The following is a 25323-nucleotide window of genomic DNA, read 5'->3' on the forward strand; positions in this document are numbered from 1 at the left end:
TCACGTGGCGGTAGTAGTTTTGTGTCAACCATTTAATTTGAATAACATGCAACACACATTACATAATAAGTCTCTGGGCTAAAATGAAAAAAACCTCACTGTGAGGCCGGCACTTGCGGGCGGCAGCCCAGAGCTAGCGGGAGGCTGTGTCACGACCAAAATACAGAGCTCTCAGTGTTGGGCTAATACATCATGTCAGCTGTCAGCAAGACCCATTCAGACCAACACCGTTTAATGTCTAACCAGGTGGTCCATCGTGTCGAAAGCCACCCTGCAGTCAAACAGGAGACTGGTGTGTGGGGACTGAATTCACTGACGTGTTGTTTTGTCTAGGATGGCTTCAGTGTGCCATTACGTATGCCGTGCTTACACCTGTCACCCAAACATCAAGCTCACTGTCACGACGACCACAGCTACCGTAATGTTGATGCGGCATGGTGACAGATTATAGAAAATATACACAGAGAAATCAGAAATCCCTCAGAGATAAATTTGTGATTTTTTTGCTTAATAAGTGACAATATAATTCTTTAATTTCTTTGTTTCTATTGGAATGATGCCCTGATTGGATAATAAAGGGCCCAAAAATAAGTTAAAGCTTAATATAATATGATAATAATATTTATAATATAACTTTTTAATATAATAAAGTGTGTAATATATGGCGGCATGTGGTGGTGAAGTTGCAAACCGCAACCAAGTGAGCAACTCCCAATCCCGAGCACTCAGGACCAGCGAGGGTAGCCGAAAGAGACCAAACTACTTGCTACGATTTTGTGTTCCACTTGTATTCCACTTCCTGTTTTCTCTTCTGTTGTGACAAGAATTCATGATCTCCTATCTTCTTTACTGATAAATAATCAGTATGACCCGCCATTTCCCGAACTCTGGCTTCTCAAACTTGTTAGCCTGCACTGTTGCCCGACACAGACACAGTGAAGAAGTGCGACCGCTGATTCCTCTTCTGGTTTCCAGCAGCGCGTATGCCACATTGTTTTGTCCGTTTTGGTCAAACGTATTTAACATGACGGAGCAAACATGGAAGTCAGATCCACCAATGAAACTATAATGAACAAATTCAAAGTTTAAGAAAAAAACATTCATTGTTGCAGGTGATTATACATATATGACCAGTTATGGACAATAGAATTGAAGTTCTTCTAAATATTAAACACTGCAGCTTTAAGTACAGCAAATTCTGACTTAGCAGTTAGATGATGTTCATGTTAGATGCTATATGAAGTGAGATAAAGCTTTTGTAGTAAATTATACATTATTCAGACAATTGATTTATTGAAAATTGTCATCAAGACAATCATATTGTCACTATATGCCTTATCTCAACCCTGGGCAAAACAAGTTCACTAGAAGTCATGGATCAAAGCTGTCAGTGCACGTTGAGATCTTCAACCTGACGTCGGATTTTTCAATTTAGACATTTATTTCAACCCCTGATGACGAGTAGGTTTAGAAGTTATTTCATCCTTTCAACATCAAAATGTTTCCTTGGTTGTTGCGCTCACTTATCCATTCACAATCTCATCTAAATTAGGCACGTTTTCTTTTGCTTCTGAGCATTTCCATATCAAAGTGCCTAATAAATGAACGAGAAAAACGGGTTCAAACCAACCAGGGCCTTTCTGTGTGGAGTTTGCATGTTCTCCCCGTGTATGCATGGGTTCTCTCCAGGTTCTCCGGCTTCCTCCCACAGTCCAAAGACATGCAGAATGGGGTTAGGTAAATTGAAGACTCTAAATTGACCGTAGGTGTGAATGTGAGAGTGAATGGTTGTTTGTCTCTGTATGTGGCCCTGCGATAGGCTGGCGACCTGTCCAGGCTGGCGAACCCCCCAGTATGGAAAATACTTTCAATGCAACTGTCTAGCAAGCTTTAAAAAAAGCCTCATTCATGTTCGCGAACACACGTGTCGACCTGACACACATACGTTGTGTTTAGTGTGGATGGCTTTCCTCATTGATATTCTTTTATTGTGCAGTGGAATACCAGTGAAACCACCCTGACAGCTAAAATCTGGTACAGAAAATGAATGACAGTAAAAACATTCTCCAGTTGCTGGCCCTTTTCCCAGAGTTGTAAAAGTTTAAAGGTGTCCATAATTGCTAACACACCTGTAACAGTCTGGGCTCATGTTCCTTTGGATGTTTATATCTGGGCCCCCTTCTTTTTCCTCTGCTCTTGAAGGCTGGAATAGTCAGATGTTTTCTATTTAACCGTTTTGCTGTTAAACCTCAGTCCTTGCTCTTTTACTCTGCTCGTTTACAGAGATATAGTGTCTCTCGTCGTTTCACTTCACCGTGTCTCGGGACAACAACAAAAGACGGAGCACATTCTTCAGAACTACTCTGGGGAAGCCCAAAATCCCTCTGACTTGACAACCAAGGTTGAAATCAACCTGAAAACAGCTGGAGTTCAGCAGCTGTTGAATAAACTGAGTGAACAGAGTCCCTTCATTTTTATTACCAAGAATCTCTTGGACATTCTGTTTTGGAAACTTCTCCCAAAGCGTCTTTTCTTCTTTTTTTTTGCTATTTCCAGTAATCCTGTTTTTGATTCATTTCTGGCGAGTTTTTCTTGTGTTTATTATATTAACTGTTATTTATTCATTTGTTAGTGCCTGCACAGCACTTCGTAACTCTTTTGAAAAGCAAGGCTGTGGAGGTCTGATAAACATTAAACCATAGAGAAGCATTGATTAGAAGAGATGAAGGGCTGAGATATGTCTTATCCAACATGTTCTCACAATACCTTCCAGGGATCCTTGTTGTGATTACATTATAGTTCATTCGGACCACTGAGAACCTGTTCACCTCTTTCTATCATGTTTAGCAACATTTCTTTCTGTTAATCCGCCACTTAAGTCTGCTACAATATTTCACATTCAGTTTTATCAGCTGCCAAACAAGTGATGTAGCTGATTTATATGACTCATACAAACTCAGAACAATGTCTGGGCCCAATTCTTCAGGCACTGCCCTTTCACCTGCAGAGGATACTTGGTTTAAAAGAGGGGTAGTGCCTTAGCAAATTGTGCAAGTGACAGGAATAATGTTAACACCTGACATTACAACCAAATTACTAGCTTTCACTTAATCAAGACAACTGAACCTTATCGGGCTAATCTTGAGCCCCAAGAGTTCCAGTCGAGCTCTGGACTGGGAGGTTGATGGGAGGAATGCTGACATGTCAACACAGTAACAGAGTAACATATTGGACTGTTCAGTTCACCTACCACCTGTGGTCATGAGGTCAGGCTAGCGACCAAAACAAAGACATCACACATAAAACCGACCTAAATAATTTCCTTGACAGGGTGCTGCTCTCATCCTTTTGGGCAAATTGAGAAACCTGGAAGTCCTGGAAGGATGTAAATAATGTACACCGGCAACCATGCATCGATTGGATGGAGCAGCTGTCAATCACACTGTATCCACGCTCCAATACATACGGTGCTTTATTGTCTATTTGACTCTAAATGAGACGACAATTTACAAAATGAACATCACGCTGTATTGAAGAAGACTTGAAACTAAAGATTGAACCATAACGTCCTCAGAAAAATTGTATACTGATGTTATAAATCAAGTGACAAGAAGAGTCAATTTCTCATAGACTTCTATAGAAACAACCAGTGGAATTGCCCTATGCTGATACAGAGAATACATGCTTTAGGCACTTCCGTATTCATTTTGTGAACCCGGTGACTAGGTATATCCTATAACATCCCTGATGCTTTTAAGAATCTTTTGAGGGACTCAAACTTTTTAAAGGGTCCCAGCATGGACCCACACCTGCTGTGAAATGTAAAATATAATGATACTGTAAGACAGTAAAGCTTTAGGTTGATCCATTGGAACCATGCAACCATGAAAATTAGATCTCTTGGATGAAACTTGTCCAGTATCTGCACTTACAGTAAGTTCCATTAAGTTATAACTATTTATGCACATCTAATTCAATTATTATTTAAACTGAGAAACAATGCTTTTCTCAAACGAGTTTAACTGATTGATAGTTTAAAAGTGGTTATGTGCAGGAGCGAGATCAACTGTAACCTTAAACATTATTCACTCGGAGAGTTGTCCAACTTTGACAACTGGTCAGCCCGAAGTCAGCTCATAAATTCAGCTGCTACATGTGTTGTCTGACCAACGACTCAGAGAAAAACAAACTAGTGAAGAAGAAAAGAAACACTCATCCAGCCTAATGACAGATAGGTTGGTTATTACGAGTCATTACTAAGCGGTTGGGCAGAGACCACAGACATTCCTCCTGACAAAATACACTCACACTGTGGTTGTCAACTTTCTGCTGTCTCTGCACTTTTTGCAGAGTGTGTTATTTCCTGAACACATTTAAGGGACATTGAACTGAAAAAAAGGACATTTTATTCTCTCTTTGACTTATTGCATTTTTTCCATATGTGCGACTTTTTCATACGTCTGCCTCCTTCGGTGTATCTTGTCTGTCTCTCTCTCTCTCTCTCTCTCTCTCTCTCTCTCTCTCTCTCTCACACACAGCAGATGGATGGTGGGTGGTCAGGGAAGGGTTAAGTGCTCTGCTCTATAAACTCTGCTTCAAGAGTCTGCTGGAAGCTACTGCTTCAGCCTTTAAATACAGTCATTTGACACATCCCAACAGGGGCTTGTAGCTGAGAGGAACTGCTGACCCAAACCCAGGCTTTAAGGCGAGCTGGTGTGTCAGCATCACACTCCTTCGGACAGCATGAAGGCTTTCTTGTTCACCTGTATGTTCACGCCGTGGCTGGCGACAGCCTCGGCGGGATGGTTCAACCAGGACTCGCAGCTGATACCAGGATCTCTACCTGACAAGGAGCTGAACAGATACTACAGTGACAATTTAAAATCAAGGAGGGCGAGGGTAAGAACTTTAATACCATGATGGGGGGTCTGCCAGAAAATGCATTTATTTAAAATATCCTTTTAAAATATAGTGAAATTTGCTAGCTTTTTCAAGCTTCAACATATTGTTTTTGTCAAAAGGTAAACAGTTGTGATTTGAACACAAGTAAAATAGAGAATCTTGGAATTAAAGTTAAAAAAATAAACATTCTGTTCTTTTAAAGTAAGTAAAGATGAGATATAAGATTCTGGTCAGACCAGGTAGATGTTAACTAAAGAAAGAGAGATTTTCTGCTAAGCAAGGAGAAAAACTGAATAAAAGATTAGATGATTAAATCATTAAAATAATTAAATTATTAAAATATGTTTTACCATAATCTAGCCACATTATTTTAAAGGCTAATGTTTTTATTCTTGGTTTAGTCGATCAATTTGTTTTCTCGAACTTGGTAACGACAGAAACTGTCAGCACTCGACTTCACCGTCCTCCTGTGGGAGATAATTCATTCAGCTCACACTTTCAAAACACTCACACACACACACACACCTTGCTATGTCTAACTTGTTCTCACAAGAGGCAAGCCAAACCGTGAATCAACCACACTCACCCTCAACTAACCACACTTTAAAAAAAGGAAATATTGGGATGAACCAAAACCAAACTGTGGTTTGAGTCGTCCCTTGAGAAACAGCTACAGGAAGAGGAAAAACCCACAAACAACCCAGAGAACGAGGAGGGAGAGAGAAAAAGTGAGAGAGAATATGGCTATGAAATTTAAATTAAGCTTTACGGAGTCAATACTTAATTTGGGAGCAGCTGTTTTTCATAGAAGATTCTGTCCATGCCAGACCCTCCAGACACAGGTCTCAAACCTGACTGCTGATCAATTTAACCACTTAGGCTGACTTTTAAATCCGCAGTGTGGAAAGTTTTGTTCCCTTTGATTGGTTCAAGGGCTCGTCAGTTAATTCAGAGACCAAGAAGGGGACTGATGCAGGGTTGGTACTTTTATCGGGTGTATTTTGACTGGTTGCAGACATTTAATGGGACTGACCCCAGGTCTCATTGATGGAGGATAAGATAATGCCTCAGATTTCATGGACCTCAGTGGCACCCGGACACCACGGTTTAATTTGAATTTGCTAGAAGCCAGCAACAGGCCCAAAACTCCTCAGGCTGACGGATGAAATTCTTGACAACCTCTAAAAGGCAACAGGCAACTGGGTCCAGGGACCCAAGGATTCACAAAACCTTGAACCTAATTTGTTTCGTGTTAGCTTCTCCCTGGCAGAACTCCAGTGGCATGGTCACGCATCAATGAGCGTTTTCAGACTGATCATTACAGTGTGAGTACCAGAGTGACGGACAAGATGCAGAGGTTCAGGCCAAAGGAACGCAGCTTAAAAAAAAGTGGCTGAACATTTGCAGGAATATCATCCAACAACTTCTGTGGAAACATTATCCAAGAACGCGCCTGCACGGGCCAATCGAATAAATCCAAGAAACACATTCCCGGCGGAGGAATTTGTAATGTGAACATCGTATCGTTCACCTAGAGATTGTGGAAACGACGGATAAAGTTATTATCCTGGCTCATAGTATAACGACCTGCTTCTTTAGTGTTTAAACTCATAGATAAGTTCCTGAATCTGAAACACGAGAAGTCGTGTATTGTATCCAGTTTAACCATTACATCCAACCTAACCTCCCTACATCGTTTAACTGCCAACATGGGTCAAAGCCTGTACTATGCTTGTCAGGGTGTGAAGCTGTAACAGCAAGGGAGTTCCTAGTGCTCTCTAGCCAAGTCTTACTTCTCTGACATCAGCAGAGGAGCTGCTAGCATCCTCGCCACTGTCGCAAGGTTACATGCGTTTAAAAAAATGGTCTGACTTTCAGACGTTAGGGTTTTACGTCCAACCATCGTTGTTTTTTTTTAGCGAGATCTATAAGACTTGTGATTGAACTTTAAAAAATGTTCTGCTCTTTGCTTCGAGCTGATCAGTACATGAACAGTCCATGTTTCCTCCTGCAGAGGGAACTGCCTCCTGATGACGGCCCAATCTCAGAGGGAGCAGACACTTCAGGTAAGAAAAGGACCTGGCTACCTCATCAGCAACTGGTAAAGTGTTTTATCAAGTGTTTATTCTGAATTGTGTGTGTGTGTGTGTGTGTGTGTGTGTGTGTGTGTGTGTGTGTGTGTGTGTGTTGCAGACCTGCCCACCTGCCTGCTCTGCGTGTGTCTGACTGGCTCGGTGTACTGTGAGGAGGTCAGTCCAGACATGACTGCTGTGCCCACACTGCCTAAAGAGACGGCCTACCTGTACGCCCGCTTCAACAAGATCAAGAAGATCGGTAACAAGGACTTTGCTGACATTGGTGAGTCTCAAAACTGCCTCCATCACAAAGTGCTGACTGCTCAGCCACGGTCGTGCTGTTCAAGACTCCAACCTGCTTGCGAATACCAAGTACAGTAAACACAATGTGCTTCAGCTCATAAAACAAAACTTTGTAATCTTTTGAGACTTTATTGAAAACTGGCAGCATGTTTGTAGATCTGACCATATTCTAAGAAAAATTTACATAAAAAACAACAAGTGTTTGTTTTCTTTTTCTTACTATATCTTTACTTTTCATTACTTTTTGCAATGCCTTACTGATGTTGGTGTCGCGGTGATACTATCAGTGTGACCTCAGCTTGGTGAGAGTTACAAAACCCAAGGTCCAGGTCCCTCCCATACAGGTAGGCTCAAATGGAAGATCAAGTTGTTTATTGGAAAATATTTATTTTTGGGGAGTTTGACCCAAACCTGGAACTAAAGACCTGGATACTCCTGCCGCATCCGCACAGATTTTGAACTTTATGGAAGTGAAGTAAAACACTGAGTTCGTCTGTTTGAACCAAACTAATCATGAGACAAGACGAATCACCATTTGTCTGATTCGCGTGACAGTGATGTCAATCACACGTTCCCTTCCTGGTTAGTAAGAAAAGTATCACATCACATCCAAAATAGCTACTGTTTTTTCTCCACATGCCAACAGTGACTCTGAAGAGGATTGACCTGACGGGGAACCTGATCTCAGAGATCGAAGATGGGGCATTCTCCAAACTAACTGCCCTGGAAGAATTGTCTCTGGCTGAGAACCGACTGGTCAAACTTCCGATGCTCCCTGCCAAAGTCACAGTGTTTAACGCCAACCACAACCTCCTCAAAACCAAGGGTGTCAAAGCTAATGCTTTCAAGGTACGCATCATCACCTCTGCCAAATCCAAAACTGAGGAATGAGGATGAGGGCAAATCAAAGGACCAGACCAACAGGATATCTACATAAGACTAGCGAGTGATCTGCAGAGAGCTAACAACCAAAAAGCTTTGATGAAATAGCCAAACTTAAAGCAAGTGAGCGACAGAAAAACACAGTTTAGGTGGATCCTCCATTGTTTTATCGCAGGGCTCTCAGATATCACATGACTGAGCTCAATAGCTCAGCTTTTTCGGAAATATGCTTATTTTCTTTCTCCCAAGAGAGGGATGAGAAATTTTAGGTTTTGCATGTTCCAACTATTTCTTCTTTAGTAATTGTAAGCCATTATAAGAGCCAACCCCCACCAACTGACCTGCAAGAATAGGCCTTACTATACGACCTGCTACCATCGATTTTAAGTATCATGTCTGTTTTTAACATTTCACTGATGAAGTCTGCCATATTGTGAGTAATTTGCAATTTCTTCCTGACCAACATTTTTTTATTAACAAATGCTACAGCTACAACTTAAGGAAGAAAACTTGTAAAAACCTATCAACACTCTAAAATACATGCATTGGTCAAATCCACAATTACAATTGTTACTTGTTGATAAATCTGCTGATGAGCGAGGACAGGCTAATTTTGAATTACGGTTTGGGTGCAGAGAAGTGTGCGACACATGTAGCTTACTTTCCATTTCTGTGATGCAAATTACTAACAGCCAGGGCATAAGAGGGGCACAAAATGGGGGGGTACAAAGATACAACAAACAGCTGTGGTTTAACAAGAAAGAGTTGTAGCTCCTTAATCCACAAACCACACTTTAACATTTGTGTTTATATACAGATTAAACAAAGAACATACAACGTGGTACTACAGAACATAGTAAAGTCTAAACAAAGTTAGCCACATCCTGACTCCAGCTCCATGTGTAATGTGGAGACATGAGATTGATATCAGTCTTTTCCTCTAACTCGCAGAAAGAAAACAAAAAGCATTCATTTATGGGGTGTCCATGGTGTGAATTTGTTTCTCCCATAGAAAATGACAAAGCTGACCAGCCTGTTCCTGGCTGACAACCAGCTAGAGGCCGTTCCACAAATCCCAGAGACGGTTCGGATCTTACATCTACAGGTATCGTTTCCTGCTTAAACATCAGAAATTGACTCCAGAAACATACTGACACTGACACTGTTGGAAAAGTGGTTGTTCTAGATTCAAGAACAACCACTTACCATTTTTGCAAGAATTACCTGAATGATATTCAAATCAAGATTAAAGGACAAATGTTGAAAACTGTTTTTTCAGATTGTTACATCTGATGTTTCATTTACTCTGTTATAATCTCTACACGATTTTCTTTTCCAACAGAACAACAACATCACTGACGTCAACAGAGACACCTTTTGCAAGTCTAACAGCACCTACTACCTACGACTAAGCCTCAGCGAAGTCCGTATGGACGGCAACCCCGTGTTGTTGTCCAAGTACCCCGACAGCTTCACCTGTATGAAGGTACTGCCTGTGGGACGGTACCGCTGAGGAGGCAGATACTTTATCTGGAGCTCCTTCAACGGAACAGTTTTCCCACAGAGCCTGGGGGGTGGGGATACTGTGACGTTCTGGATTTTGGGGGCACTGGTCCAACGGTGTCAATGATACACTTCACCAAACCTACAAAACAGCTTGTGACAGTGTCAGGTCGAAATGAAACCATTCACAGGACTGAGGGTGTAGAACTGACAAAGAAAAAATTCTCTACTCTAGCCTTAATCAATTCTACTGTCGGTAGGGACAACGGTTGTTGAGTCATAGTCACACGAATAGTGCCAATCTACCTGAAAAGGTGTGTGAAGTTCTCAATATGCTTCAGACTAGTGTGTCTGACCATGTTTCAAATCAGTGGTTATGACTGTCCTCACTTAGGCGGGTAAAAGTCTGCCGTTAAAGCCTCTTTGTGGCAGCATCCATGCCGTCTTCCGGATCTCTCGCCAACAAATCTGTTTTGCATTGCATTGTAGACTTAAGCTGCTTTCAGACATGCACCAGAGTCTAAACATTGTCCTAAACTTCTCCGGAGGGGCTGTATGTGAGAACACAAACGTCTGCAGATGTTGCTCCAGACAATCTCCGGAGTTTCTCCTGCCAGCCCCCTAATATAATCTCCGGAGAATGTCCGAGTGAGTCCATGAGAGAATACAGCAGGAGAATCTCTGGGGAATTCAAAGCGAGCGAGTGGGCATCTTGATGGCTGTAAACGAAAACACTGCTTTTTTGCAGCGGGGCGTTATCAGGGCCGCACAGCACAGAATGCTCCGGAGATTAACCTGCTGTTGTGAACGCATCTGACACGGACAATCTCCTGCTGTGTTTGTCATATGTGAACGGTAAACTCAGGAGAATGTCCGGACGCAGTTCTTCAAACATAATCCACAGTACATGTCTGAAAACATCTTCTCCTTAAAGGTGTTTTAGAAAAAGAGCTTGAAAAGCTTAAAAAACCTGCCGAATTTCACACCTGCTGGTCTATCACTGTGTAAAAGTGCATGTTTGTCCGTCTGTTTTGGACAAATTACATAAACTGTCCAACACTGGACACCGGCATTGGAAGGAATTGGAAAGACGAACTCGGGGACTGTTGACGAATTTTGACGAAACACTTAGTCTGAAGCACACTGAGATATTCACAATGGGACAAGATGACCTAAAAGATTTGAGCCACCCAATCAGAAAACACCACAGGTGAGGTGAGTTGCCTTCTGAATGTCTTTTGTAGAACTGATGTAACCCTGATGTAAGCAAATGGAGAAGCAGCAACACCTCCACAGCGACAGTCCCACCTATTGTTTCATTTTGACCTGACGCTGTACAACACAGATGAATGAAACTACACAACCTGCTTGTTACACTGAACCAACACACACATGCAGCCACAAGTCAACAGGTTTTCCTCTAACTACCTGCTCCTTTCAGTTTAAAACACAACGGGCCAATGATTTCATGCTCTGTGTGAATTGAATTTAAAAATAGAAGCATTTTGTTGCAATGAGCAACATATTAAGTGGTTAAGATTAAAAAAAATTAATTCAAGATACTATTGCAACTTTTTTCTAAAAACCGTTGGTGCTTTTACTGACCTAACAAGTATCTAGTACTGTGTAAAATCTCTAATTTCAATGTAAATTAACAACAATATGTTTTCGATTACTACAGCTAAAATATGACCAAAAGAATTTTATATTCAAACCACATGTTCACGTTGTCGTTTGTGGTCAATTGTGGTTTTTTTGGACGCGCATCATTGCAAGAACAAGTACATGACTGAAGTGAGAGTAAGGCTAGGCTGAAACACATTACAATGTTTTGGGTTCAGCCTAATAAACAACATTGTTTGATGCCTTGGTTAATCCTGAAATCTATTATCTTCTATCCTGATGATAGTTTAAGAGACGATGATAAAATATCTTACAAGCAGGATCCAAGACAATTCGGTGCTACGAAAGGAAAACTTGATTTTTACTCTTATTTTCCTCGACTGAATCTCGTATCTGAAAAGGCACTTGAATGAAAACAGCCTGTGGGCATCGTTAACCTTTCTCATTACATCTCTCGCTGCATGGAGATTTCTTGCTCGTCAGACTATTGGATTCCATCTGACTTGGACAGCTGATAAACATTAGATTGTCTTGGTCTGCCAACAGGAATAGTCTGTAAATACTTCTCTGATTAGGTTTTGCCTGGGGGGAAAAAAATGAATAGAAATAAACACAACACTCTGGGCTCTGCCCTACCTTTGGGTGAATAAATTTCACTTTTAATCATTCCATTACTAATGCTTCTTCATGAGGACGCTGGCCATGTAGACTGGTCGAGCTGCAGGCTTTCATACATATTTTGTTGACTTCACTTCACTTTGTTCTATTTTAATTTATAGACTCCAGCTGAAGTGACCTGGGGAGCAATGTAGCTATGAACTATAGTAATGTGAAAATTACTCCTTTCTTTTTTCTTTTTTTTTTTTTTTTAAATATCTGGCTTGTGTCCCTAACTCTTACCTTCCAGTAATAAAAAATACTATAACAATTATTACTTATGTGAATAAGATAGTGGTGTACAGGAAGATGTGTATGTGACAAGGCTATGTTTTTAAGATATTTTAATAAAGTTAAACTTTTTTTTATTAAACTGTGTTGGAGTCTTATTCACACTTATAGAAATGTGTTTTATAACATTTAGACTCAAGTAAAACGACAGGCAGAAAACCAATGCAAACAACTAGAACTGTACTAGCCCTAGTTGTTTTCATTGGTTCAAGTTGTTTTAGTTTTTTTAAATTTAATTTTAATTGTATGTTTGATCGTCTGTGTGTGTGTGTGTGTGTGTGTATGTATGTGTGTGTGCGTGTGCGTGTCTATCGGGGGAGGGGGGTATCTTTTTGTGTTGCATTTCATTGTATGTGAAGCACTTTGTGTTGCATTTTTTGTATGAAAAGCGCTATATAAATAAAGTCTGATTGATTGATTGATTGATTTACAAAGGAGGTTTTTGCAGCAGATAATAGGAAGTCCTGATGTAGATATGTTGACATATCTTTGATTACAAGAAATGTCTGTACAGAATCGCGAACATACGATGTTTGAGATCATTTAGAAATTGTGTCTCATTAGAGCTTCAGCTAAAATACTGATATCACCAAATTTAAGCTGAATCGCCAGCAAAACAAAAACTGTATTACACTATTAGTTATCCGTGGTCGACTGCTGAGTCTGCATGTTTGTGCGTGTGTGTGTTGGCAAAGACATTTAAAATTAATATTTCAACGCAGAAATGATCATCAGTGATTGGCCACATGCTCGTAAACGTCTGTGGTTTGAAAACCGGTAAGCATCCAACCATCATCTGCAGGTCTGTACTCCTGCAGAGACTGGCTGCCTAATGTGGTGGTCTACCACCAACAAGAATGTTAAGATTCCTGGCCTGGACTATATGTGAACCCTATTGTTTTATATTTGTATTTGTTTATTCCTCTAAGTACATTTTCATGTCAGTGTGTCATTAAAGCATAGAAATCAGCACAGAGGGAATAACATTTTTCCATAATAACACTGGAGAAATTGCAAGTAGAGCAAAATGCTGAGTTTGGAGCACACAGACCGGTATGGAAAATGTGGGTTAATCCTCCTTCAGCACAGCCAACTTGGCAGAACGGAACATTCTCAGAGTAAACACGAGAATAGGTTCCATATTGCCTCTACAGCTTGATTTACTGCGACATTTTAGCGCTGCCTCTTCATTAAAGTCCTACACCGATTTGAACAAGGGCTTTGACTTTTGCCCAAAAATCATATTCGAAGTTTGTTTGTTTATTAATATTAATATTCAAATATATTCGAATATATTCGGCCCATTACCTGATTAATCGATTCTGGCCTGTCACCTACAGGAGCCCAGATGACCAATAATAGACTTGCTAATGAGCTCGCGATTCACAACTTCACCAGGCGTGAAAAAGCCTCGGAATCTGAATTGAAAACAATGTTCAAGCAAACACATTTATAAAAAATAATGCCCATAACAGGTTAGAATATTAAGCGCTGCCTAATATTCGTTTGAATATTATAAAAAAAAAATATTCAAATTATATTCTAATAAGGAAGTTCGGAGTCAAAGCCCTAATTTGAACTATGCTCACACCAATTGACACCCACTGCAATCTGTCATCCCTCCGAATGGACAGGTTACAAATATAACGTAGAAGTTTAAACTGTCATAATTTCAGATATTTGGAAATGTAAAACCTGACACCAGTCCACAAAGGGAAACAGAGACCTTCAGGTTCGACCCTCTGACCTCAATGTGGACAAGGACAACATGGCTCCTTCGCTGATGGATGAGGGTGAAAGCCAGCAGGTTAATGATAACTTCCAACCTGAAGCTTCTATTTAAAGTCTGAGTCCCCTCACACTGACTGATGGACTATCTGGTCTCCCCCCCTGAATAATTTCAGGATGGATCATGTTTTTGGACTTTAAAGTAAAAATTAAAGAAAAGCTATTTAAAATCCCATTAGGCCAAAATATACTGCCATGTTTTGCCATCCTGCTGCAATGTTCAGCACTCAACACATTGCGTAGAAGGAAATGACCAACCAAGCCAAATCAGTCACATAAATTGCGGCTGCCAGTTTGAAGTCCATGTTGGTGCAGGTGTGTCCTTACTTACCTGGAAGTGCTGGAAGGTTCTGCACCGGTCGTCACATCTGTCCGAGAAAGTCCTAAGAGTCCTGAACAATAACAGAAGATCGCTGCTCTCCTCCACCCTGAAATGACATTTCACACATGATTAGAACTGTTTTTTTTAAGTGATCAGGTAGCTGAGTGACTACAGCACATGCCACATATCAGCCAGGTACCTGGTCTGCATGTCATACCCTTATCCCTCCATTTCGTTTCATGTCTTCCTCTCCACTGTCAGCTGCCCAATAAAGTTTAATGAAGAAAACAAGTGTAAGTCTTAAGCAGTTCAGAACAACAAACTGTGAAGCTATACTAGCTACGTGGTAGCAATACACAGCTACGTTTTGAGCTGGAATGCTAAGGTAAGGATGTTAAAATGCTCACAATGATGATAAGAACATGATGATGTTTAGCAGGTATATGTTCCCATAGTCAAATGATAGCCAGGTGTATATAGTTTAGTGTGTTAGCATGCTACACAATAACAGAAGCAGTCAATATTGACTTTGGTTGGTCCAAGACTAGCCTGGGACCCAGACAAATTCAGGGAGCTCATTTAATTTTCTATGCCAGAAATCTTGCCGATCCATTCACAACCGTTTATCTGATAATGGGCGGAGAGAAGCGACTTTGTTAAACAGCTAAGATGCCTGCTGCTGATGAACGAACATTTGACTAAATGTACCAGATATTTCCAAGTTTCACCCAGAAAACACTGGTTCAGAGACATTGTGGAATCATCATCACAGACATCAGAGGCATCTCCTCTCTGCTATAGTCTGTCTACATTTTCGCGTCGCTCAACAGACGTCACATTATTTGTTGCTCTCGCTGGTTGTAGGTATATCGAAATGCATCCCGAGGCATTAACGCCTCCTGGAAATCGAAAAATGAGATTTTATGTAATAATTAATTGACTTGATTGAGATTTAAATTAACTATGGAATCAACAAGGTTCCAATATCCAAATATTCCAGAAAGCACAATCTTGTTTTACCCCAACACGCTCTTCCGTTCATACAAAAAAAACAAGCAGAGTAAATCCAGAACTACCTACCCCAAAAACTGTAAAAGGGAAGGTTACAAATGGTGCTTCCTTATATAATACAATATGCTGAATATTACAGTAGCAATAGCAAAAAAAAATAATTAAAAACATCTTTGTTTTGGTCTGGTTCACTCTGTGTGAACCTGGGACATTCTGTAAAGGATTTCCAGAGCTTCCCATGGGGGCCTGGGGCTAGACGGTAGTCGGGTGAAGTTTCCAGACAACTGTTATTCCACACAGAGCTGATGGAAACATGGCAGCACCCTCCCATATAATGGAGCACGACCCAAAAAGACAGACAAAGAGACTGATCACTGGGTTGATATTGCTGTGTCAAATTGATTTGGTCCTACCGGTTCTGGATGATTTTGATGATATCTTCAGCTTACAGCCAATCAAACCACACCGGCTGTAAATGCAAAAGCCTCATCAAGAAGTGATTCTAATAACATGTGTGGATTTGGAAAACATTTTCAGTTCATCATCCCAAAGAAGCAGTAAAATTGATTTGATTTTGTAATATTTTCCTAATTTGGAACTGGAGTTAAAGTTTTCATGATAAACTGACATTTCTGATTGATATCTCCTGGAGACGAAGTAGAGCAAGATATCTTAACACCATCTGACCAATTTAAGTAATAACTACTACTAGATGGTTCCTGGTGTCATCATCAGCCTTAACAGTATCAACCAATCTCTCAATGTTATTTTTTAGCAAACACAGAAACTGTGGTAATGTTTGCCTGGTCCATCAAAGAAATAGGTTGATTCAACGCTTGTAATTTATTTATTGCCATTTTTAAAGCAATTTCTCTGTTGTAATTTTGCTGGCTCTGCCAGAGAAAGAAGACATCCTCAATCCTTATTGTGACTAAGAAAGCTAGGTTTGACTAGGTTACTTTTCCAACAGGGAAACCGCAGTATAGTACAGTACAGTCAGATATGTCAGCTGTGATTCAGAGAACCAGGCTATTGACTTTTGAGTTCAAATTCAAATTGTCATATTTCTATCTGATGTGAGACACATTACTAATGACTACACAGCAAAACTAGATTGAACACAGGCGTGTATAAAGTTTTGAGACTAAACTTTCCTTTTAGCTTAAGAGCTGTTCTGACCTCAGCACAGACTGGCCTTGGACCATCTGTAGCCCAACAGCCTGGATCAACTGCTTCATCAACTGCAGGCTGGGAGTCAGAACAGTTCATGGATCAACTGGCTTGAATCCCCACGTGACGAGAGCAGCTCTGTGCTTCAGAACAGTTTGACATGATCCAGTCTGCCTGGACTCCACTAAAACCACCCCAAAAATGTTTCCAAGCGACAGTCACTCGCTCACTGTTGAGCCACAGGAGTTTTCGGCTGTTCTGGTCATAAAGAGTTGGATAAAACTAGAGAGACATTACAATGTCCCCATGATTTTAAAGACTTGATAACATTTAGTGTGTTAAGGTAGGCACACGCCAACACAACGTCAAACAACTGCTGTGTCTGCTCTCGTCGTATACCTCTGGCTGCGTCAGATTGTACTCGGAACACACTGCCTAAAACCAACGCCCAACTAGCTTGTGCATTCTGCGCCTGCGTGAGAGGAAATATCTCTCCATACCAGCAGGGGGCAGTAATTTGTATACCCTTCAGAAAGGGAAACCGGATATTGTTTCTCCATAATGTGGTACAGAGGGAACGTCTTCGTTCCAAACAGCCATGTCGACCCAGATTGACAGATAGATGAAGATGAACAGGCTGAGAGCCGACCTCTTCAGTCTTGTGGGTGTGAAACCTCTTGATTTTCTCCGTTTGCTTTCTTTCGTTCTTCCGTTTCTCTTCTCTTGCTCTGATTCGCTACATCTGAACAGCCAATCAGAGTGATGTCTTTTATCAACGGACCCCGATGCCGAAAAGCAGCTGATGGACGAGTACAGACGGCCAACACTTTCGACGGTGCGGAACAAACCGCCACAACTTGGGCTATCGGCACTCATCGACGGTCAGACGAGGTCAGGCAGCCGACGGTCGGTTTGGTGTGTAGGTGTCAAGATCCTGTGTGAGCGTCACATATTAATCATCACATGAAGCATCTTTTAATGCTTCAAGTATATAAGTATATATATATATATATATAGAAAACACATAACTATGCTGAATGCTGAATTGACAGGATGCCTTCACTACACAGCCAGCAGGGAGAGATGAGGACAGAGGTGTCTACTAAATAAAAAATAAATTCATAAATTCCATAGTCAGTGTTCAACTTAAAAAAGTTCAGAGCAGCTTGATTTAACAGAGATTATCAGTCTGATTTGGACTGTTTAACTGTAATTCTCACACGCACTCGCGCACACACACACACACACACAGAAGGCAGCAGTGTGTCAGAATCATTATCTCCAGTATTTTTCCGTCGGTTACTTGCCAGGTTCTGAAGACCGGACCACACAATCCAGATGTGGTCTGGCCTCAGATGTAGAGCAAATCAGCCTGTGTGGTGCTGATCCACTGACATAACAGATGTCTTTCTGCCGCACTGCGTTTAAAAGGAGAGAAAGTGTACCTGGGGCCCATGAACACATCGTACCAGTGTTTGGACCATATACCACGACTGAGAGCCGGCAGATAGAGGCTACTGGAGGTGACAGAACAGTGGAAGAACATTTTTCATTAATTTTTTTTATATATCAGCCAATAAACATTATTGTTTGTTTTAGACACTAGAATCTCAGTACCAGTCTCAGAAACCAAGTATCCGTCAGGCTCAGTGCCGCACATCTACTTTTCACATGGTGATTGTAGGAATAAATCCCCTAATGGAGCGCAACACGCAGCCTGTTGTTGCTTATTCACTGAAAATTTGACATTCGAGAACAAATATTTATTATCGTTGTCTCACATTCAGATGGCGTTTTGAATTTCTCATAAGAAATCTGGCTCTGCTGCTGCTGCTGCTGCTGCTGCCAAACGGCTTTGCTGTCCCGGATCCAAGATGCTGGCACGAGCTCCACATCAGGACAGCAGAAACCCTACAAACTTCCTTGCATGATTCGTGCCCTTTTTGGCTAATATCTTCATCGTTGAATGCACTTACTCTAAGTAAGCAACATGAATGTAATGTAATGAAATGTAATGTTATCCTACTAGAACTGATGTGTGTCACAAGCCGATTCATATTGATGGAGGGCACCGAAGGTCAAGTGTTACTTTTCGTGTTTAGACATTTTGGTGAAACATAATCTGTAACACACTGTTGCTTTGATAAACAAACGATTTCCCCCCCAGTGTAAAACACACCTGTTGGGAAAGAAACAAGTGACTAAACCTCCAGACGCGACTGAGTAAACCTCAGAAGATCCGATGCAGCTCAGACGTGTCCAACAGTCGCTTATCACGGGTAAGGTGCGCCAGTAAAAAGCCAGTGCACCTGAATGGACGGCGGCCAAAAGGAATGTAATGAGTTACACCTGTGTGGTCAGAACCGTGAGCTGTGAGAGAAAGGCCTGTTGTTGGTGGGATGAAGAGAAGACAGAGTGAGAGGGAGAAGGTTCAGCTGGACGACTTGACGTGTTCTTCTACTTTTAATAAACACTCGAGTTAAACTAAACAGAGCGCTTCATCCTGACAGGAGCAGCATCCAGCATGTGGAGCTGGACTGAGCCGACAGACAAGAGTAAATAAATGACAAACTCAACACACGGATTGGCCACGTGTTGGGGGGTGAGAGAGTGAGGAGGGTTCCAACCTCTATTCCAAGCTCGCTCTTTTTTTCCATTCAGGCTCAACTGAACTCAAAGGACAACATGGACATGTTTATGAATATGTCGTTAACTAACTATGTAAACAGTTGTGGACCCGCTACCACGTACTGCTTCTCACTATGTTTACGAAGATGCCCGTTCACAGCATCATACACAATAGCTCTTTCATCCCAAAGGTCACTCATTCACAACTGAGGCAAATCCACTGTCGACTCCAACGCTGTGGGCGAATAGTCATTTTTAATTAGGAGGTTTCCTAAATCCTGAAATGACCCGCAAGTACTGAATTTCACCAGCAGCCATGATAATAACTGATCGAAAACAGTAAGGAAAGGTGCTTCAATGCTTCCTTTCCTATCTCCTTTAGCATAGGGCACACTGGCCCTTCCTATGGGAAAGGAAAGGAGACATAGACGGCCCACAACTCATTGTGGCAGCGATATTTAATGTGACGCGCCATGCACGAATGTGAACGATTCAATCCGAAGAAGAAGGAGAAGGAGAAGAAGAGAATATGACAGAGAAGGGACACACGTCACCATGTGAGTTACTGTTGCATATGAAGCATTAACATCCTTTCAGTTTTGTAGCCTATATTAATGTTTTCATTTAAATTCCAACCTTGCTAATGAATAAATATATTTCACTGTGTTGTCCATGTTTAGCATGAATCAACCCACTAGAACTCACAGGGCCAAGTCGCCTGGAAGATGTTTTTTGTCATCCATCTTCGGAAATGTGTAGTTTTCACCACGGCAGACGCACGTCTACAACATCCGCTGTCACATAATATTATGTAGTTTAGTGGAGTCGGATTCTCTGAGCAGCGCTGTCGGCTTTCCTTAAGTCCTACGAATCCTCCTTTACACTTTTCCTTGACCTCATGACGAGGTCAAGGAAAAGTGGTTAGGAAAAGGCAGTAGGACGGACTCTCCGAAATCCAGCACAAATATGCATTTCTTGTTTGGTCAATGTAGGTGATCAACCTCGACTCCCAAAATGCCAGAAAATACAGACAGCGTTGGTTTGATGCGAACAGGAGGTGTTTGTTTTGCATATTTGATCGATCAATGTCGATTACAGCGAGGTATTAACCTCCAAACCCTAATTTCATCATATTTGGGTTGGTCACTTTGGAAAAAGGTTGATTTCAAATGCACGTGACGACTTGAGAAAGAATGATCAGAGCAGCTTTACGTATATAAATCTGCAGTGTTAGTTTTTCTTCTTACCCAGACAAGAAGCTCCCGAGGCACTGCAGGTCACCGGCATCAATCACCACATTCAGATTACTGATGGTCCTCTCAGATCTCTGACCCTGCTGCAGGACACAACACATCATCAGTTACAACTGAATCACTGTGGGCCCACAGCAGATCCAAGCCTTCATTACGTAGTGGTTTAAAAGTTTGTATAATACTGTGATCATTGTTTGTTCATTTGTTTCATTCTTCCTCAGTCTGAGAGAACTTCAAGTTGCTGCGAGCCGACGACTCACATCCATCACACATTCACTGCTGTTAAATAAAACAGCTGCTGGTCGATACAAACAAAAGATGAACAACTTATATCTTAGCTATGAATTTCCTCCTGGATTCTCAATCATTTAATGGAATATGGGAACATCTCATCTCATCATCTCATCTCATCTCATCTTCAACCGCTTATCCGTGGTTGGGTCGCGGGGGCAGCAGCTTCAGTAGGGGGCCCCAAACTTCCCTTTCCCGGGCCACATTAACCAGGTCTGACTGGGGGATCCTGAGGTGTTCCCAGGCCAGTGTGGAGATATAATCTCTCCACCTAGCCCTGGGTCTACCCCGAGGTCTCTTCCCAGCTGGACGTGCCTGGAACACCTCCCAGGGGAGGCGCCCAGGGGGCATCCTTACCAGATGCCCGAACCACCTCAACTGGCTCCTTTCTACGCAAAGGAGCAGCGACTCTACTCCGAGTTCCTCACGGATGACTGAGCTTCTCACCCTATCTCTAAGGGAGACACCAGCCACCTTTCTAAGGAAACCCATTTCGGCCGCTTGTACTCGCGATCTTGTTTTTTGGGTCACGACCCATCCTTCATGACCATAGGTGAGGGTAGGAACAAAGATTGACCGGTAGATCGAGAGCTTTGCCTTCCGGCTCAGCTCCCTTTTTGTCACAACGGTGCGGCAAAGCAAGTGCAATACCGCCCCCGCTGCTCCAATTCTCCGGCCAATCTCACGCTCCATTGTCCCCTCACTCGCAAACAAGACCCCGAGGTACTTAAACTCCTTTACTTGAGGTAAGGGCTCATTCCCTACCCGGAGAAGACAATCCACCGGTTTCTTGCTGAGAACCATGGCCTCAGATTTTGAGGTGCTGATTCTCATCCCAACCGCTCCACACTCGGCTGCGAACTGTTTCAGTGAGTGCTGAAGATCACAGACCGATGGTGCCATCAGGACCACATCATCATATGGGAACATATTGATGGTAAATAAGTTTGATTTCTTTAATCCTTCATCACAAATCTGTGTCATTTATTATAATCAGGCTAAACCTATGAGTCTTCAGTGAGTTGGACATTTTTTTCTTCTGCCATTTCATTATGATCCCTGGCAAAAGCTGAAGGAGCAAGAAGCGGCAGGTCTGTGATGAAGACACTGAGGAGAGAAATTATTCATGAGAAGATCGATATCAACCCTCATGTCCGAGTGCAGGAACTATTTTGTGACGACGCCAGGGAAACCATTGGCCCAGCAGTATCCCAGGATTTAGGTTTTTGCTCTCAACTGCTGGAACGACTGGAAAATAAAACAGTTCCAGCAAGTTACCGCTCCTAAAACCACAAAGTGTAGGTTTCACATTTCTGTTGGTTTACGGATTACACCAAAGAAAAACAACACGGTTATTTATGATCTTCGTAGATGCTGGGGAGGAGAGAGAGAGAGCCGGGCTAGCCGCTTCCCCCTGCTCCCAGTCTTTATGCTAAGCTAGGCTAACCGTGTCCCAACACCAGCTTCATCTGTAACACACAGAGATGAGATTGATATTCTCTCTCTCACAGGGAATAAGCTCTTATTTCTTTAAACATCCATCTCCCTGTTAAGAAGAAAGATGCTCCATATTTGAGGAGCCATAAATCATATCTGCGATCCCATTTTGAATTGGCTACAACAGTAAAAGAACATTTTTTAGGGTTTCTGGAAGCTGCACAAGCCCATGTTGTGCTGCAACACAAAAAGTAACTATTAATCAATCAGATGATGATGAAGGGCGAGAAGAGAGCGTGTGTTTCCAAAAGGACTCTGTTTCCAAATTACACAACCAAATAATGAATGTCTTTAACAAAACAAAGAAGAAAAAAGTGCAAATTTAGTGGCGCTTCATGAGCCAGGTGTGGAGGAGTGAGTCAGTGAAACCAGCTGCTCTGGTCCAGTTAGAATGAAAAGCAGAAGACGGCCAGACCTTCATGAGGGACATGAATACAGAGTCTCCCTACAATAAAATCACAATTACTTCTCATACACAGACACCTATAGACTTATGTCAAGGGTCAACCATTATTTTATTTAGTTCACAATGTGCTTGTAACTCACCAGGAGGTAGTTGAACCCCAATACAGACCAAAATGTAAAAAAATAAACAAAGCACCAAGTATCAAAATCAGTCAGGTGGTGAAATGTCTGGTCATAGTCTTAAAAAACATATTCCTAGATCCTGATTTAATTCAGAATATTGACTGTTGTTTTAAGCTGCATTCTGCATTTTATATAATAATTAATTTGCTAATTTTTTATTGATTTGTAATGTCGATTTTTGTGAAGCACTTTGTAACTGTGTTTTTAAAAGTGCTAAATGAATAAGGTTCATTATTTTATTTAGAGAGATTGTGTACAGCTGCTTGTGTTCAAACATTTAAAGGAGCAGTCAGTGTTTTTGGGTAAAAGCTTGTTTCTCTCTTTGTTGTTGTTGTGATTTTACTGCTCTGGCCAGTACGGGAGTCCACTAAGCCAAAACCGCGGAGTGGCAGCGCCATCAGCTAATAAGTCTCTTAATGTGTCGACGATGTTTACAAACTGCACCCGCACGATTATTTTGTTGAGATGACATCTAAACTACTTATTGTTACCGGCGTCAGAAACACGCCTGAACCTGACGCCACCTGACGTTTCATCTGATGAAGTCTGACTGGACGTGACGGACAGTGAAGTGTTCAGTGAGTCAGATAAAATCTAAAGTTTGCATTTGATGCCTCATGAGTGAACCACTGAGCGCGGCTCTCTGTCACCCTCTGTTGGATGACCACAGCACCAGCACCCAGTAACTCTTCTTAAAAACTCACCTTGAACTCAGAGATCTGGAACTCCACCTGGAAGTCGAGGTCGAAGCAGTGGCCCGACACAGAGAACTCCTGGACACACTTCCTGCTGGCTGGTAGAGACACACACCAGATCAACTACATTATTACATCATGAGGGAGCAGAGGAAAAGGGATTGTCTTGCAAACAAACAAACATTACGTTCACATCCGACCTCGATCCCTCACAAAACTGTTCCTGGCAAATTTTTCTTTCTTCATGAAATTTTTGGAAAGTTCTTCTTCAGTTCTTGGTAAGTTACCGGCACTGGTAACTATGCAACTAACTATCATTTTGATGGACCAATCTGTTGAATAGTTTCCTGATTTAACTGATTAGTTAGTTGATCTACACAATGTCAGAAACCAGTGGCGGCCGTGGTGACGTCGGTGACGTTTCTCTTACTGCGTCGCAGAGTCTTCGTGGTGCAGCTGGTCAGACTGACACCGTTCATTTGTGTCTGTCGCTTCAGATCCTCCTCCAGTTGCTCCACTTCCGCCTCCAGTTTGGACACCACCTCCTCCTCCTTCACTCCCGCCTGTCTCTGTCCGCACACGTATGACCTGTGGAGACAGATGAAACAGAACAGAACAGGTTGTACATGGGGAAGAGTTGATGAATGAACAAAAAAAAAAAAGAAACCCACAGGGCATCCTGCATTTCTCCTCTGAAGTGGAACGTCATGTCCTTCTGGTCGTCCTGCTGTCGACACTGCAGCTCTGCCACTTCGGCCTGGAGACGCTCGATCTGAGCCTGCAGGACTTTCTCCTCCACCATGTTCTCCTCGTTCATCTTTTGCTCCGTCCTGAAGGACAGAAAAAAATAACTGATTCAATAAAAAAAATGAGTTGGAGATTACAGTAAAAAAAGTTACATACTAATAATTACAAAGCAAATACGGTATGTTATGTATGAAGCCAAGTCATTGGACAAACATGCAACTGAAACAAACGTGATGAGGACGATACGACAGACTTCAGTGAAGCCGGACACATCTTGTGTATACAGCTGTTTAACGTTATGTACATTTGTCTTATTGGATTTTTCCGGTAATATGAGAAGAGGAGGGATGCGTAATTTGAAGAATTGACACCAGTGTAATTTAACTTTCTTCTCTGGCAAAACCATAACAACTTTGGGTTATTATTGTGATGTTTTAAACATGTGTAGATGGGATCTGTAAACCGGAAAATCACTTTGGTTTGGTCAGACATTGTGCCTCCCTGGAGATACAATTACCACAAATGCTTATAGATGTATTTTTTTCCAAAGTACATATAATTTATAACTGTTAAAAAGACAAGAATTAAATTGCTGTCCGATATGGAATATTGCGAGACTCCCCACTACAGTTTCAGCTAAATTAACCAAAAGGAAAATAACAGTTCCCTCATTTATCAACGGTTATGTTAACACTTCTGTCTTTAATTGATTTTTCTATAAAACTTATTTTATTCTCATTGTAATAAAAAAAAACTCTGAGTCTCTCATGAGCTGTGCTGTCAGAGAGAGGATACTGGAAAAACCACCAAAGACACATGATGAAATTTAATTTTTTTTTTTTTTTTTTTTTTAAACCTGAATATGGAAATATTCAGCAACACACAAAAATATTTCAATATGAGCCATTTGCAATGGTTGCTCTTTGTTTTCAAGTGTATTTACTTTATAGTTCAAACAACTCGTTCACTACCCCCAACATGTTCACTACCCCCATCGTTATTTATGACGTTGTTCATTTATATTTATTAATAAAGGGACACGTGCACACACAACAGGCTAACTGATGAAGCACCTGAGTTACGTAAGGTTTAATCAC

The 25323-nt window shown here is 41.5% G+C and overlaps 2 protein-coding genes across 3 annotated transcripts in view; one reads left to right on the top strand and one right to left on the bottom strand.

Moving 5' to 3' along the window:
* The window catches only part of LOC118309218 (centromere protein P), an 81775-nt gene that overhangs the window by 56120 nt on the left and 332 nt on the right, over positions 1-25323 (bottom strand). The window contains exons 2-6 of one of the 2 annotated variants that reach the window (XM_035631083.2): positions 24151-24309; positions 23910-24067; positions 23489-23577; positions 20403-20488; positions 14356-14452 (exon numbers count right to left, since the gene is read on the bottom strand). In XM_035631083.2, the coding sequence (XP_035486976.1) occupies positions 14356-14452; positions 20403-20488; positions 23489-23577; positions 23910-24067; positions 24151-24296 (576 nt within the window). In that variant the 5' untranslated portion in view covers positions 24297-24309. Of the gene's footprint in view, positions 1-14355; positions 14453-20402; positions 20492-23488; positions 23578-23909; positions 24068-24150; positions 24310-25323 lie in introns of both variants that reach the window. The other variant, XM_035631082.2, reaches the window with a different exon arrangement.
* Positions 4607-12318, top strand: ogna (osteoglycin, paralog a). The gene is made up of 6 exons (XM_035631084.2): positions 4607-4899; positions 6917-6968; positions 7096-7260; positions 7927-8129; positions 9175-9267; positions 9505-12318. Exons 1-6 carry the CDS (start codon positions 4744-4746, stop codon positions 9673-9675), a joined length of 840 nt encoding a protein of 279 aa, XP_035486977.1. The 5' UTR covers positions 4607-4743; the 3' UTR covers positions 9676-12318.

This window comes from Scophthalmus maximus, chromosome 6 (genome assembly GCF_022379125.1).
Source record: "Scophthalmus maximus strain ysfricsl-2021 chromosome 6, ASM2237912v1, whole genome shotgun sequence".
In the NCBI taxonomy this organism is placed as follows: Eukaryota; Metazoa; Chordata; class Actinopteri; order Pleuronectiformes; family Scophthalmidae; genus Scophthalmus; species Scophthalmus maximus.